This window comes from Petaurus breviceps, unplaced genomic scaffold, assembly GCF_028583685.1.
Source record: "Petaurus breviceps papuanus isolate PSGF00001 unplaced genomic scaffold, PetGlider_PUasm1.0 90165, whole genome shotgun sequence".
Taxonomy (NCBI): Eukaryota; Metazoa; Chordata; class Mammalia; order Diprotodontia; family Petauridae; genus Petaurus; species Petaurus breviceps.
Genome location: NW_027187189.1, coordinates 783,304 through 798,306, shown reverse-complemented (window position 1 = coordinate 798,306; position 15,003 = coordinate 783,304). Strand labels below are relative to the sequence as shown.

The following is a 15,003-nucleotide window of genomic DNA, read 5'->3' as shown; positions in this document are numbered from 1 at the left end:
CACAAGAGGAAAGGGATGCCTGGAAGGTAGGACCCATGTCCTGTCCCTCTGAATATCTCCTGCCCAGCCTCCTCTCCCAGAAAGGGGCCCATGCCACTGAAGATGTTCAGGACAAGGTGCTGGTAAAAGTACCTTTCTGTCTTGCCACAAGGGACAGCAGGCATGAAACGAGCACTTTAGCTTTTTTATTACAGAGTGATACCGGACCCCAATGTCACTGCTTGAAGATAACATAACACAAAGAACTTCTTTGGATTTGCTCTTTGGAAGATGGGATGAGGACAACTACAAAGCGCAGAACTTCCACCCCATTTCATTATCCTTTCCTCTGGAACTCCATGTGGAAAGGAATTTCCAAAAGGCAGGGGACAGGGTTAGGAGGACTTTATTGAATGATGTTTCAGTCTTACAGTCTTTGCTGTGGGGTTAGACAACACCCCACTCCTGCCCCCATTCTCCCAGATCTGGCTTCTTGGAGGTGCTGGGCAGGTGTGCCTCTCCTCTGGGAACCCTGTCGGGGAAGTTGGTATTGTGATCTGTTGGGGGCAGGAGAAGCAACGAATTCTTCTTCTCCCTTCAGTCATCCAACTTAACTTTTCTTTCTCTTTTTTCAGCCCCTCTTACTCTGGGTGCCCACCTGACCCTCCCCAGGCCCCCAAGACTTAGTTGGGGGAGGGGGAGTGAGAAAGGGCACTGCCATGTGCCAAAGGGTCCTGAGGAAAATAAAGGGGGAGGAAGGTGTACCTGGGCAGTGTGACCCAGTGTGCTCTTGCTGCCGTGATCTGCCCTCAATGCCTTGATTGTTTACCATGATCTTTGCTCCTACTACCCCAATCTTGATCTCAACACCCCCAAAACTACCCTGCTGGGTGGGAGATGAGTCACTCATGCTCAGTCAAGACACCAGAAACCTTGTCTTCCTTCCCCAGCAAGTCCCATGTTGGTCAGGGCCTGAAGACACAATGGGGAGGGAAGGGCAGGGATAGCTGGGGAGCCACTCTGGGCTTTCGACATCCCCACCCAACCAGCCTCTAGAAACTGGACTTTTCTGGGTCCCTCCTTCCCCTAATTTTGTCACATGTGCAGGTAACTTTCACTGCAGTCCTCAGCTGGGAAGGCCTGACTCTGATCCTGGCAGCAGCTGCCCCTTCCCACAATCTCTGGTGTCAGGGGAGTCACTACTCTCCCCCTAGGCTCCCAGCTCTCCACAGCAGCCAGAAGGTTACAGCAAGATGGCTGAAGCTGGAACAGGAAACCCTGCTCAGGTTGAGGGTCAGACACAGTAGCCCATGGCTCCTAGAGATGCACTGAGTTTCCTGCCCCAGCAGCTATAGGGAGAGCCAAAAAGCAGAAGTGGGGGCCCAGGTTCCGGTGGAACACAAAGAGCAGTAATACTGGAACAGAGGCCAAAGTCTGCATGTCCTGCCTAAAGGAGTGAGGCTCCATTTCTGTTTCTCTGCAGGCCTCTTTTTTGCTCCTGGGCTGTTCTGCTCCCCCACTCCAACTTGGGGTAATGGAGGGAAGGGGAATAGGTACTAGAAGGGGGGCAGGGGTCTGGGGACAACCCCCCCCAGACACCCACCTCAAACCAACTCACCACCTCTGGGGGGTTGGGGATGGGGGCTGAGTCATCCTCTCCTCCCCCCACTGCCCTGGATCTTGGGTAAGGAAGGAGAAGGGCTCTCTGATGTCCCCTCCTTGCAAAAGGTCCAGGAAATGCTCCTCAAACGGCTCCTGCTTTTGAATCAAATGAAATACAATCCCCTTTGCCTGTAGCTTCCCCCCTCAGGGTGACAATGGGGGCTGGGGTAAGTGAGGGTGCCAAGACCTTCCTGATAGGAGCAAAATAAAACGGGAAGGATTAGAGGAACCGGAGGCACTCTCCTGCTCCAAGGTTTCTTTCCCTTCTTTTCGGACACAGGTTAGGCTGGGGGAGGGGACCCCATCCTCCTAGCCCCCTCCTTTGCCCTCCCTGCTGCCTCTCTGCACGACCGGGGTAGGGACCGTGCCTCTGTGAGTGTGTGTGTGTGTGTGTGTCTGTGTCTGTGTTTGTGCGCGCACGTGTGCGTGTGTGTGTGTGTGTGTGTGTGTGTGTGTGTGTGTGTGTCTGTCTGTCTGTATACTGGGGGAATGGTTGCTGTTGGCGGCCCCGGCTGCAGGGGAAGGGAGGAGAGATTGGAGTCAACCCCAGTATGGGGCATGGGGGAAGTCTCAGCCAATCTCCTTCCACTGCTTGTAGAAGTCCAGCACATTCTTGATCTCAACACTGGCATGGGTGGCTGCTTGTATCGCTGCCTGCAAGGGGAGAAGAGGAGAGGTAGGGGACAGGTGTCATGGGCCAGAAGCTGTGTTTGTGCAGTATAGGGGGCTGGAGGGCAAAGGTGAAAAGGGAAATGGGGTAACGGATGCCTCAGAAAGCCAACGATGCAGATAGCTAATTCCAGACCTTTATAGTATAGCTGAAATAGTAACAGCTGGCATTAAAGCAATTCACAAATATGATCTCATTAGATCCTCACAACAGCCCTGTCAGCTCTGTGTAATTAACACTCCACAGGCCACGACAGGAAGGGACTCTCGGAAGAGTAACAGGATCAGGAAGCGCCTGTGGCAGGACATGCACGAGCAGACTCTGCCTCCCATTAACTGTGGGCTGGTCACTGGCCTCTCTAGGACTTATTTTAGCTCCAGATTTTATTTCTCTCTATTCTCTCATTGTCATTATCTACTAAAAAGACCTGACTGGGAGTGGAGAAACCTCCTCCTAGGAAAACAAGAGGAGGGGAAACTGAGTTTGGCGATCTCCTGTTGGACAGGGTCCAGCCTTGAGCTCTGTCAACCTGCTTACCTGCATGGAGCTGGAGAAAATACTGGGATCATCCATCTGAAGACCAGTGACGATGGTCACCATGCCACTAGGGTCATCTTCTCCAATTCCCTGGGCCAGAGTCAGTTGTTTGCAACTGTCCAGGATCTTATAGAGGGTCCTGGGACAGACAAAAAACCTATCAGCCAATGAGCTGGGCTTTTCTCTAGAAACCAATATAACTTAGAGAGGAAGGAGAAATGGGTATGAGGGGAGACTAGAGGGGACAGGCTATGATGGCATCCTGAGAGCTATACCCCAAAGAGATATTTTAGGGGAAGAGAAAACAACACTGAGTATCTCCATAGCAGCAGAGTAACAAAGCTGACAATTCAAGGAAAGAGCTGGAGGTCACATGGAAGGATTCTAGAGGTACCAAATCTGAAACAGGGATCTGGGGGAAGCTATGGTGATATCTTAAAAAATTAGGAGGTATCTTTAGGACCTAATTGGGAGCAATTCTCCAGAGACAGGAGGAATGAATTATTTTCACTCCTGGCTGATACCTCAAAGAATTATTTTCTAGTTCTCGGTGCTCTATACTACAATCCCCGGAGGGATGGATAGGTGGTACTTCTGAGAACATCCTTCCTCCCATTTCAGGCCCTGGAGATGTCAAGTCTATAACTTTACCAGGCATCTATATCCTGCCTCTTCAGTTTATGCCGCTCAAAACTCTTCCCCCACTCTTTCTGGCAGCGAATGTACCTGTAAAGGAGACAGGAGAAAGATGTTTGGTTCTAGAAACTGGATGTGTCAGGGGAGGGTATAGCAGGACAAAGGGGGTCATTATGAATCTTGGGGAGTCAGTTTTCGGTGGGGGAGGAGGAAGGAGTCCTGTGCTCAGATCTTTGAGTCTGTAAGGGCCACCTGAGGCTGCTTTCCTGCTGAGCTGAGCTCACTTTTCCTTTTGATAACATCACTGCTTTGGTTCCTCCCAGGGGAGGCGCTGGAGACGCCCAGAGCCAGGAGGAGAAAGCAATAGATGCTTTTGAAGTCAAAGCTTCTGAAGACAAGGCCTAAACAAGCCAGCTTTGTGCAGTTTCCTGACAGGGTGGGGTGGGGTAGAGATGAGAGAGCTAGCTCAGCTGGCTGTTTCTTGAGCAAGAAGGAGGGGTGGAGTAGGGGGAATTCTTTTTTCTTTCCTCTGTGCCAGCCCATCAAGCCCTCCCAGACTGAGAACAGTCACAAAGTCCTGGTCTGTTGGGGACAGTGCCCATTATGGAATGCATGCTTTACAAATATTTATTGACAGAGATGAAGGTTTTGAGAGGCTGACTATTCAACACACAGGCACCTATGACAACAGGCGGCAAGAGACCACTTCCCTGAAGAGGAGTGAGAAGGGGGAATGTTAAACCACCTTGTAGTCCACAATATGAATGACAGGCAGGCAGCTTTGTGGGAAGGCTCTCTCCCTCTCCCTTCAAAGGGAACCTGATAGAATTAGTATCCCTCTACCTAGCCCTAGCCCTGGCCCTCCCAGTTTGAAGCTGCTTCTCCTTCTGGACAAGTATCTGAGTTGGGAGGGACCTCAAAGGCCATCTAGTTTAGGATTTCTTAAAATTCTTCTACTGGAGACCCCCTTCAGGTCTCGACCCACAGTTTAAGAAGCACTGATCTAGTCCAACCAATACCTAAGCAGACCAACAGAGTGAAGTACAGGTGATGGGAAGAAGGAGTGGACAGAATGAACAACTGAGCTGCTCCTTCAACCCTTGGCCTTGCCCCATCAAAGCCCCACCCATACCGTCACCAGCTCTCACCTGTTTCCTTTTTTAAACTCAGCTTCTAGGTATCGGATCCCATCCCGAGCTCCTGGATGTTCCTTCTTCAGCAAGTCTAAGCCATCAATCACTAATTCCCCAGAGGGGGAAAAACAAGTGTTACCATTTATACAGTATCTTAAGGTATATAAAGTGCTTTAGAAATATCTCATTTTAACCTTATAACAACCTTAGTTAGTAGGAATTATTATTTTATAAATGAGGAAAGTGAGTGAATTTACCTAGCACAACATTTTAAATACAGTAGGAACTCTGATTAAATGTCCTCTGCAGACCTACTAGTAAATGACAGAGACTTCAATCCTGCCCTTCTCTGAAGGTGACTTATTTACATAGGCATTGGGAAGAGGAAAAGAAGGTTTTTTTTTTGGGGGGGGGGTGGTGGTAATTTTTTTTTCATTTTGGAGGGGGAAGGGAGGGCAATTGGGGTTAAGTGATTTGCCCAAGGTCACATGGCATATGTTCGAACACTCACTCTATTCACTGAGCCATGTAGCCGCCTCCTGGGGGACGGTAATTTTTGACTCTACAAAAGAAGGTGGCAAATGGCTGCATCAATGGCTAGAAAAGAGAAAGGTTTTCTCAGTCACCAAAGTTACTGGAGACTAGTAGCTACTCTTTGAAGAGGCAGGAACCATGAAATAGTTTTCTGTGCCTTCCAATTGGAGAGGGAGGGAACTAAGTCGCAAATTCTGATCTCCCATGATCCAAGGATAAAAACTGTGGGAGGAGGGGGTAGGAAATATTGAAAGGATATAATTAAATCTACTAAGGGGAGGGAGGATGAGCAGGCAGAAATTTAAGGGTTTAGATAAATCCATGGATAGCAGGGTCATGATGGGTGATTAATGGCAACTACCCCGTTTTGGTGATAGGTACCTAACCAGTGAGTATGATATCAGGAAAGGTCAGTTTCTGATTCCACAAACATTTCTTAAGTACTTGTTACATATAAAGCATTGGTGCTAGGGGTTGGGGATATGAAGACAAAACCCCAACAGTTCCTTTCTTTCTCTGAGTGGACACTGAATACACTGGAACTGAGTAATTTCAGGATGATCAGAAAAAGCCTCCTGTAGCAGGAATTGCCTGGGCAAATCTTTGAAGAAAGTTAAGAACTGGATTAGGTGCCTTCTGATCTCAGACCCTGTGTTCTTCAATCACATTTCGACTTCCAATCCCTTACCTCCTTAGTTTCCTTGTAGGCTACCTTCCCCGCCCCTGCATAATTATACTCTTCTTTTCCTCATCTGACCCCTTAGCACATCAGTTCAAATCTACACTATCCTTTTCTCTTCAGTCCCTGGCTCTGTTATGTCACTGGTTGCACCCTGTCAAGTCTCAGGATCCTGGATCACTCCCATCATCCACTGCCTTCCCATCTACAAATGTACTGCTGAATGAAGGTGAAAAAAAAAAATCATGCAACCCTTCTGACTGGGGCCACCACAAATTTACACAACTTCAACTGGGCCCTCACTGTGACTAGGCAATCCGTCCCCACTTTCCAAACTGTCACTATCCCAATTCAATATAGTGGTTCTTCCAAAACTCTTCATCCCTCCTCCAACCTCCCATGGTACTCCCCCCTTCCTCCCCCTCCCCTTTCAGATGAGAACCTTGCCTCATATTTTACTGAGCTTTCCCTTCTCCCATTCTCATCTTATGTCACTCAGATGCTTCTGTCACTATCTTTCACCCTTATCTTGAATGAAGAGGTGACCCTTGCCTTGCCAAGGCCAAATCCTTCACATGCTAAAGCCATCCCATTCTATCCATTTTCCTCCAACAGACTGTCTCCTCTGTCATCTCTATTCTTTCATCTGTCTTCAATCCTTCCCTGTCACCTAAAAACATGTCCACCCTCAAAAAGCACTCATTCAACCCTTCACTACTGTCTTTTATCTCTTCTGTCTTTTGTGAACAAACTCCCCTGAAAAGGTCTCTCCTCACATACTTCTTAACCTCTTGCAATCTGGTTTCTGACCTCATCATTCCACTGAAATTGTTTTTTCCAAAATTACCAATGATCTCTTAATTGCTCTTTTCTTCTCTCTCTTTTTTTGGAGGGGGAAAGACAAGGCAATTGGGGTCAAGTGACTTGCCCAAGGTCACATAGCTGTATCACAAGTATCAAGTGTCTGAGGTTGGACTTGAACTCAGGTCCTCCTGACTCCAAGACCAAAGATCCTATTCACTGAGTCACCTAGCTGCCCCATTAACTGCTCTTTTCTTAATCCTCATTCCCAACCTCTCTGTAGCCTTTGACATTATTGATCACTTTTTACTTCTTGATATTCTCCTTTCTAGGTTTTCAGGACACCACTTTCTCCTGGTTCTCCTCCTACCTGCCAGACCACTCTTTTCTGTGTTTTCTTTTCTGGATCCTCCTCCAGATCACATCCTTCAGCTGTAAGTGTGCTCCGCAAAATTCTGTCCTTCTCTTCTCCCCCTCTATACTACTTCACTTGGTGATCTCATCAGCTCCCGGGAATTTAACTATCATCTCTGTTGATGATTCTCAAATCTACCTATCCTGCCCCTCAATCTCATATCTTCAACTGTCCTTCAGAGAGCTTGATGTCCAGCAGATAACTTAAGCTCACTATATCCAAAATAGAACTCATCATCTTTTCCCCCCAAACCTTTCCCCTTTCCTACCTTCTCAAATGCTGTTGACAGCAATACCATCCTCCCAGTCCCCCAGGCTCTCGACTACCCTGGATTGCTATCTCTCACCGCCCCTCCTTCCCCCAATATCCAAGCTATTGCCAAGGCTGTCAATTTCACCTCTGCAACATCTCATTTATACCCCCTCTCTTCTCTGACACTGCCACTACCAAATTGGAGGCTTGTATCACTTCATATTGTAATTCGTTCTCCAGTCACTAAAGTGATTTTCCTAAAATACAGGTCAGGTCCTACTCAAAGCAACTTTCCACTGCCTCCAGGAATAAACACAAAATGTTGTTTGGCCCTTCATAACCTAGCCTCTTCCTCCCTTGAGGGCAGGGTCTATCTTTTGCCTTTTTGTATCCCCAATGCTTAGTACAGTGTCTAGCACACAGCAGGCATTTAATAAATGTTTACTGAATTGAAAAATCAGCCTCTAAGAGTAGATGTCTTTCAGGATTCTGTCCTGGGCCCTCTTCTCCCTCTATACTATTTCACTTGGTGATCTCAGTAATTTCCATAGATTCAATGATCTTCTCTATACTAATGATTCTCAAATCTATTTATCCAGACCTAGCCTCTCTGCTGAACTCTAGTCTTGCATCTCTAATTTCCTATTAGACATCCCAACCTGGATGTTATGTGGACAACCTAAACTCAACATGTCCAAAACTGAACTCATTATACTCACTCCCATCTTTCTTTTTTTTTTGCTTTTTGGAGGGCAATTGGGGTTAAATAACTTGCCCAAGGTTACACAGCTAGTTTTTTTTGTGTGGGTGTTAAGTGTCTGGGGTTGGAACCAAACTCGGGTCCTCCTGACTTCTGGGCCAGCGCTTTACTCACTGTGCCATCTAGCCGCCCCCCACTCCCATCTTTCAAAATTCCCTATTACTAGTGAGGATACCACCTGCCTGCCAGTCTCCCAAGTTCAAAAACTAGTTGTAATTCTTGACTCCTCACTGTCATTTCTTCCCATAGCTAAACTGCTACCAAAGCCTATTGATTCTTATCTCTCTGATACACCCCATTCTCTCCTCTGACACTGCCACCCCTCTAGTGCAGGCCCTCATCACCTCACACCTGGACCATCACAATCACCTGCTGGTGGGTCTACCTGCCTCAAGTCTCTCCCCACTCCAACCCATCCTCCTCCACTCAGCTGTCAAAGAGATCTTCCTACAGCACAGCTATGGCCATGTCTTCCTCCTATTCCAACTGTAGTTCCTTATCAACCCCAGGATCAAATACAAAATTCTGTTTGGCATTCAGAGCTCTTGGTGACCAATCTTCCAACCTTTCTAGCCTCCTTTACCACTCTCCCCAAGAATTCTTTGATCCAGCGACACTGGACTTCTTGCTGTTCCTTGACAAAACACTCCCTTATCCCAGTTGGGGCATTTTCACCGCCCTCACTGCATACATGGAACGGATCTTCCTCATATCTGTCTCCTGGCTTCTCTGGCCTCCTTCTTCAAGCTCTAGCTAAAATGCCACCCTCTATATGCAGCCTTTCCTAAACTCTTTAGTCCAATTTATCCTGTATATAGCTTGTTTGTACGTAGCTGATTACATGCTGCGTCTTCTATTGGAGTGTAAGCACCTGGAGAGCAGGGACTGCCTTTGCCATTCTTTGTATTCCCAGAAATTAGCAGAGAACGGCACACAGTAGTCACCTAATATATGTTTATTGGAAGGACTGAATGACTCCAGAGATAGAAGACCATTTGTGCAGTTACATCAGCTGGAGATGTAATGTCATTTGTGGAGAACAGAGAAGCAAGTAACATGAAGTAATTATGGAAAGAAAGTGGGCTTTTATACCCAACTGAAAAATTTTTTTTACCCTAAAAGTAGGGGAACGATCAGATTTGCATTTTAAGAATGTTAATTTGGTAGCTGTTGGAGGATGGATAGGAAAGACAGAGACAAAGAAAGGTTAGGAGGCCTAGTGAGCTGATATGTATGAAGTCCCACAACACATCCCTTTGAGCCCCTGTTAAGAGATAGAATTCTAGGATGACTGGACAACAGAGTTGATTCAGGATGGCACTGCTGATATTATGATGACATAGTCCTGGCCTTCCAACTCCCAAATCCTTACCTGTCCTAGGGATGATGACAATGAACCTGCCACTGCTGGCCAGCTGGCGGATGATGGGGAGGTGCTGGCAGAGAGCCTGAGTGTCAGGGACGAGGTATGGGGACATCGATGACTGAGCCTTGGGCTGCTGCAAACTGCCCTCCAGCTGGGACACCTCGAGCTGGTGGGAGAAGGGCAAAAGGCAGTGAGTTGGGTGCCCTCCTACCTCTCTGTAAGGAGCAAACATTTAAGTAGGAAAGGTAGAAGTCAACTATTAGAACATTCCCCAGGCTGTTTAAGGTTGCCATGGTTTTCAGGAAGAGGATGGAGAGAAGAAAAAAGAAAAGGCTGAACAAGAAGTAGGAAGGTGAGGACAAAGTAGAGAAACCCAGTGAAACATATGAAGGGATGGCAAATAAAGGAATGGAAGTTAAGATGGCATATGGGACTTTTGTATGAGAACTACTCTAATGGGAGAAATGAGAAGGATAAGATTCCTATTTTCCCACCTGCAGCCGAAGTTGAGCCATGTCTCTCATCAGTCGATTCCGACGAGCCTCTTCCTGGGCCTGTTTATGAAAGAAAAGGAGAGACTAGCTAGAGAAGAGTAAGGATTAGATTTGGCAAATCTCCTTCCTTAGGAACAAAATCAGAAGAAATCCCTGGGATCTAAGATAAGCATCAGCCTTGTAATCAAATACCTTTTAACTTTCCCTGCTGGGAAAAGGCAAGTACAAGAAAGTCCATTCCTGGAATCTAAACCACTATATCAGTCAACAATTACTGATCAACTACTATATAGGATACAAAAACTTGGTCTCTGCCCTCAAAAAACTTACAATCTAGTTAGGAAGAGAAAGTATAAATATAAAAGTTTAACTAATAATTTAATTAACTATAATTTAATAAAAATTAAACAAGGCAGCATTTGGTAAGGATTATAAGGGAAGCATAGACATTAAGATAAAGAAGGAAGGTATTATGATAGATTGAAATGTTGAGAGAAGGCTTCAGAAAATGAAACATGGAAAATTTTATCAACTTAGCTGAAGAGGGCAAAAGACTAGAGGGCAGGAATACATAAAGTGTATTAAATGAAATTTAGTGGCCTATTCTGGCTGGTCTCAGGAAGAGCACAATGGGACCTGGCAAAGCAACTAACGGCCAAAGAGTGGCCCTGAATATCAGGCAAGAGTAGAATGGATCCTGTGAGGAAGTTTTTGAATAGGAGAATGACATGATTAAAGCAATGTTTAAAGAGTAATCTAGCAACGTTTGATCAGGGCAGACTGCAAGAAGAAAGTTGGGGGTGGGAGAGGAAATAACTTTAATAGTCTGGAAGATATTATCTATCTATATTATATAGACAAAAGTTTGCCTTTCAGAAAAATTACTTAAACTTTTTTGTTTTGATGATTAAGTTAATTATAAACAATTAAAAATATTCTTATAAAAAATGTGATAAGGGCCAAAACTAGGATGGCTGTAGTGGGAATGGGAGGAAAAATGCTGTATGCAAGAAACAGGCACAGGAAAAACAAATAAGATTGTATGACATCCTATCAACATATGCACAAATGCCCTCCTCTGAAGTCAAGGATCTCCTTCTTCCTGTTAGGGTGAGGAAAGAAAGAAGGTGCCAGGCCACTTGAGAAACATTCAAAGGAACATAGAATTTTTGCTTAAGTAACTGATTTGGGGACCATGGGAAAGAACTGTGTATGAAGAGAGTGTTGGAAAGTGTCGACAGAAGCTGATTTCTTACTTCCCTGGTACCCTTAGAGGAAGAAAGGCAGGCAAAGGTGAAGAGCTGCTGTGGATGGGATGACAGGTACATGGGTTTTCTTCAATGCCTGCTTATCTTGGCCCTCCAATGCCTCCTCTAAAGGAGTTCTCCCTCCTCTTCTCCCTGCCAGACCATGCCCAGAATTCCTTTTCTAAGAAGCCTTCCAAAAATTGTTCCCCATATCCACTGCCCCCAAATGACCATGCCATGTACCTTTCTGACCTTGCTCTGATAACTTCCTATCTCTCCCCCTATTCTGATAGCTATACCTTTGCCAGCTAGACAGTGCTCCCTTGTATATAAGCCTTAAGTAGAAATGCTAAGAAGGACCTCAAGATCCTTAAGGGTGGGGGTTAGGGAGAAGGATCAATACTTACCATTCTGAACTGGGCCTGGGCCTGCTGCAACAGATTCTCTTGCTCAGCCTGAGCAATGCTGATAAAGATGCCAACCTCAGAGTTAAACTGCAGGATGCTGCCTTGCAGATGGGTAATGAAGTGGCCAAAGCTACGGATGCAACAGATTCGCACGACAGACTGGATGGATATTAGGAAGAGGAGAGACAGAGAGGTATTACAGTAAGGATAATGGGGGGGAGGGGAGAGAAGCAGACTCAGTCAAATATCCCCTCTCCATCTCTCTCCATCTCTCATCCAAACTCTGCTCACTTTCATCTCTTTCAGAGAATTCTCTCTTTTTGTTTCCAGGTGGGTACAAGTGAGAACCCCAAAGATTCTGAGGAAAGACCAGTGTGGAAGAATATTAAAAACCTTCTTTATAGTTGCAATGAAAATATTAAGAAATAAATATTTCTCTAGTCTAAAGTTCTTTCCTAAAACCTACCTGAAGGAAAGAAACTTTCTTAAACTTCTCAAGAAACAATGTGTTCCACTAAAATTTTCTCTCAGGCCTAACTTCTTTTAGGCAAATGTTTAAAAATTAAAGAATGAAAGCTAAAGCCCAAGAAAATGGATTAAAGGTGGTAACCAAATTTAGAAGAAGAAATATCTTGGGTTTAGTTAAAATCATTGCCTTCCCCATTCCCCAAAGGGATTAGTTATATCCTACTTAATGACAGTCCCCACCCTCATTTCTAGAGATACTAATCTCTTGATTACTATTGATCCGAGGGAGGAAGGCCCCTGGATTACTTCACTAGAGATTAGCTAAGGGAAGATCCCTTAAGGGAAGGGTCAATGAGAGATGAGTAGCTTTTCTCTAAGACTGCTAGTGCAGTCTTATAGCTAGAACAGAATGTTAACATTTTATCATTTACATTTTCCCACATAATTATTAAGATTCCCACAGAAGGGAGGGGGATAATCTGGAACTCAAAATTAAAAAAAAAAATGGAATGTTAATAAAAAGATTCCTATGGAACTTTCAAAATATCTAGTGTTGGAAAACTATCACTGGATAGGAGACTGTCAGCACAGCTCAAGTTCATGCTTGAATTTAAAATGCTAAATTACTACAAATTATTTCTGGCAGATTTGTACCTAAAATGCAGAGTATAAGAAGCAATATTTTTTCAACAAGAGGATAAAAAAAGTAGCCCAAGAGAGGGTTTACTGAAAGCAGAGCAGAGGAGAGAGGCTCCAATGTTGAACCCAAGGCTCCATACTTTTTATTTTCACTATAACATGCTGACCTATTTGGGGGTGGAAGACCCAGAATGAAAACATAAAACAGGAGAGCCTGCTCTGCCTAGGATGGGGTGGTTCTATCCAGAAGCAAAGGGAAAGGTAAAAGAAGTTCCCAAACCTTCATGGTCCTGTGATTTGAGGTGTATATGACAAACAAATGGGGAACCAGGGATACCCTCACCTCCTCCATGGGACTGAGCAATGGTCGATCCAGTTCAAAATTGAAGCGTTTATGGGCAGCTCGGAGTGGGGGTAGATTTCGGAGAGCTGTGTCTTCTGGAAGCAGTAGAGAAGTGGGAAGGTCAGGTCGTTCACAGCCCAGCAGGAGATCCTGTACCTCAGGACACAAGACCAGGCCTGGGGAAAGAGAAACACATTAGTGCACCCACCCTTGGAAGGCAGGGAAAGATCTAGAGGGTGAATCCTTATGTTACTATCACTCCTACTCTTCCAACCCAAGCACTGATGTGAAGGAAATGCAGAAACAAAGTATGTGAGGTATGGGTGAAAAAAATCATGTGAAGAGGTTCCTTGGAAGAGGGGAGCATGAAGCAGAGATGGGAAGAGAAAAGGGAGTAAGACAGGTGCACTGAAAAGAGACAAGTTTTCTCGGAACTGGGGGTCAACCTAGATTGCTCCTTTCCAGGTGGCAGTGACACTGCCCCCCAATCACCACAGGCATCAGGGTGACACTAGTCACCACTCTCTCCAGTCAGCTGCTCTCTGGTTGTCTCTTCTCTTCTCCCTTGGGAGCTCCAAACTGGATCAGGTTAGCTATCCTGTCCCACACTGGAGGTAGTGTTTAGGGACAGGAAACCAGAGAGGCTGGGACCACAATCTTCTGTTGTATACCATAAAGGGTGCAGGGATGAATCTCATTAACCTCCTTACCTTTGGGATTAGGCTAAAGTGTAGATGAAGAGTGATCAGGGAAAAGGAGGGAGAACAAATGGGCGAAGATAGGGTATGGAGGTAAAAGGGGGTGACTTACTGGGCTCCTGGAGTTCTCCAGCAGCTGGCAGAAGATTCAGTAACACAGAGAGGCGATTCCATAGGCTTTGGGAGCTCTGTAGGGACAGAAACAAGGATAGAAGCTTAGTGGGACTGAGGGAAAAAAACCTAATGTTGGGGAGATTTCTATCACCACAGAAGGTAGAATGCATCCACAAAAGAGATGGAGATCAGGCCAAAGGAAAAACTTATTTCCATATGTGGGATGATCCACGTTGAAGGAGCAAAAAAAAAAAAAAAAAAAGGAAAAAAACGGTGGTCTTTCCACTCCAAAAAAATAATTTTGATCCCCAGGGGCAGCTTTGTGGAGCAGTAGATAAGAGAGCCTGGAGTCAAGAAGTAAGACTCCTTTTCCTGAGTTCAAGTCTGGTCTCAGATACTAGCTGTGTGACTCTGCTCAAGTCACTCAACCCTACTTGCCTCAGTTTTCTCATTTGTAAAACATGAGTTGGGGAAGAAATGGCAAACCTCTCCAGTATCTTTGCCAAGAAAACCCCAAATGGAGTCACAAAGAATTGAACATGACTGAAGAACAACCGAAAAACAAAAAACCAGACCTCAACTGTCCTGGAAATAGCTAAGTGGTATAGTGGATCTAGAATTGGGGTCATAAAAGCTGAGTTCAAATCCAGCCTCAGACATTTACTAGCTGTGTGATTCTGTCACTTAACATCTGCCTGATTTAGTTTCCTCAACCATAAAATGGGGATAATAATAGCAACTACCTTCTGGAGTTGAGTTTCAAATGAGGCATTTGGAAAGCATTTAGTGCTATGTCTGGTCCATAGTAGGCATTTAATAAATGCTTGTACCCTGACTACTCCAGACCTGGTCTAAGGAAAACAGCAGATTGCTTAGAAATGTTTCTCCATTCTTTCCTATTTTCCCAATAATCTCAAGTGATTCGAACTTCAGAAATGTCAGTGACAAGGTTATTAGACAAGATGACACATCAGAAAATAGGGGAAGAATCTCTTACATTGGCAAAGAGGTATTCTACTATGAAGGAGGGTATACAAGGGAGTGGTAAGAGGTACAAAATTATAGAACAATCCTGGTAATTATCATATAATCACAGAATTCTAGAGTTAGAAGGAATCTCAGTGGCTGTCTAGTTCAACCTATACCTGAAAGGTATCTCCACTGGATAA

At 45.2% G+C, this 15,003-nt stretch overlaps 1 protein-coding gene across 3 annotated transcripts in view; it reads right to left on the bottom strand.

Annotated features, from left to right (window-relative positions):
* Nucleotides 1–369: 369 nt before the first annotated feature.
* The window catches only part of SMG5 (SMG5 nonsense mediated mRNA decay factor), a 29,568-nt gene continuing 14,934 nt past the window's right edge, over nt 370–15,003 (bottom strand). For all 3 annotated transcript variants that reach the window (XM_069107611.1, XM_069107612.1, XM_069107614.1), the window contains 9 exons: nt 13,833–13,908; nt 13,023–13,198; nt 11,573–11,731; nt 9,919–9,978; nt 9,431–9,590; nt 4,633–4,723; nt 3,500–3,574; nt 2,849–2,987; nt 370–2,295 (listed from right to left, as the gene is read on the bottom strand). In XM_069107611.1, coding sequence (XP_068963712.1) covers nt 2,212–2,295; nt 2,849–2,987; nt 3,500–3,574; nt 4,633–4,723; nt 9,431–9,590; nt 9,919–9,978; nt 11,573–11,731; nt 13,023–13,198; nt 13,833–13,908 — 1,020 coding nt within the window. In that variant the 3' untranslated portion in view covers nt 370–2,211. The remainder of the gene's footprint in view (nt 2,296–2,848; nt 2,988–3,499; nt 3,575–4,632; nt 4,724–9,430; nt 9,591–9,918; nt 9,979–11,572; nt 11,732–13,022; nt 13,199–13,832; nt 13,909–15,003) is intronic.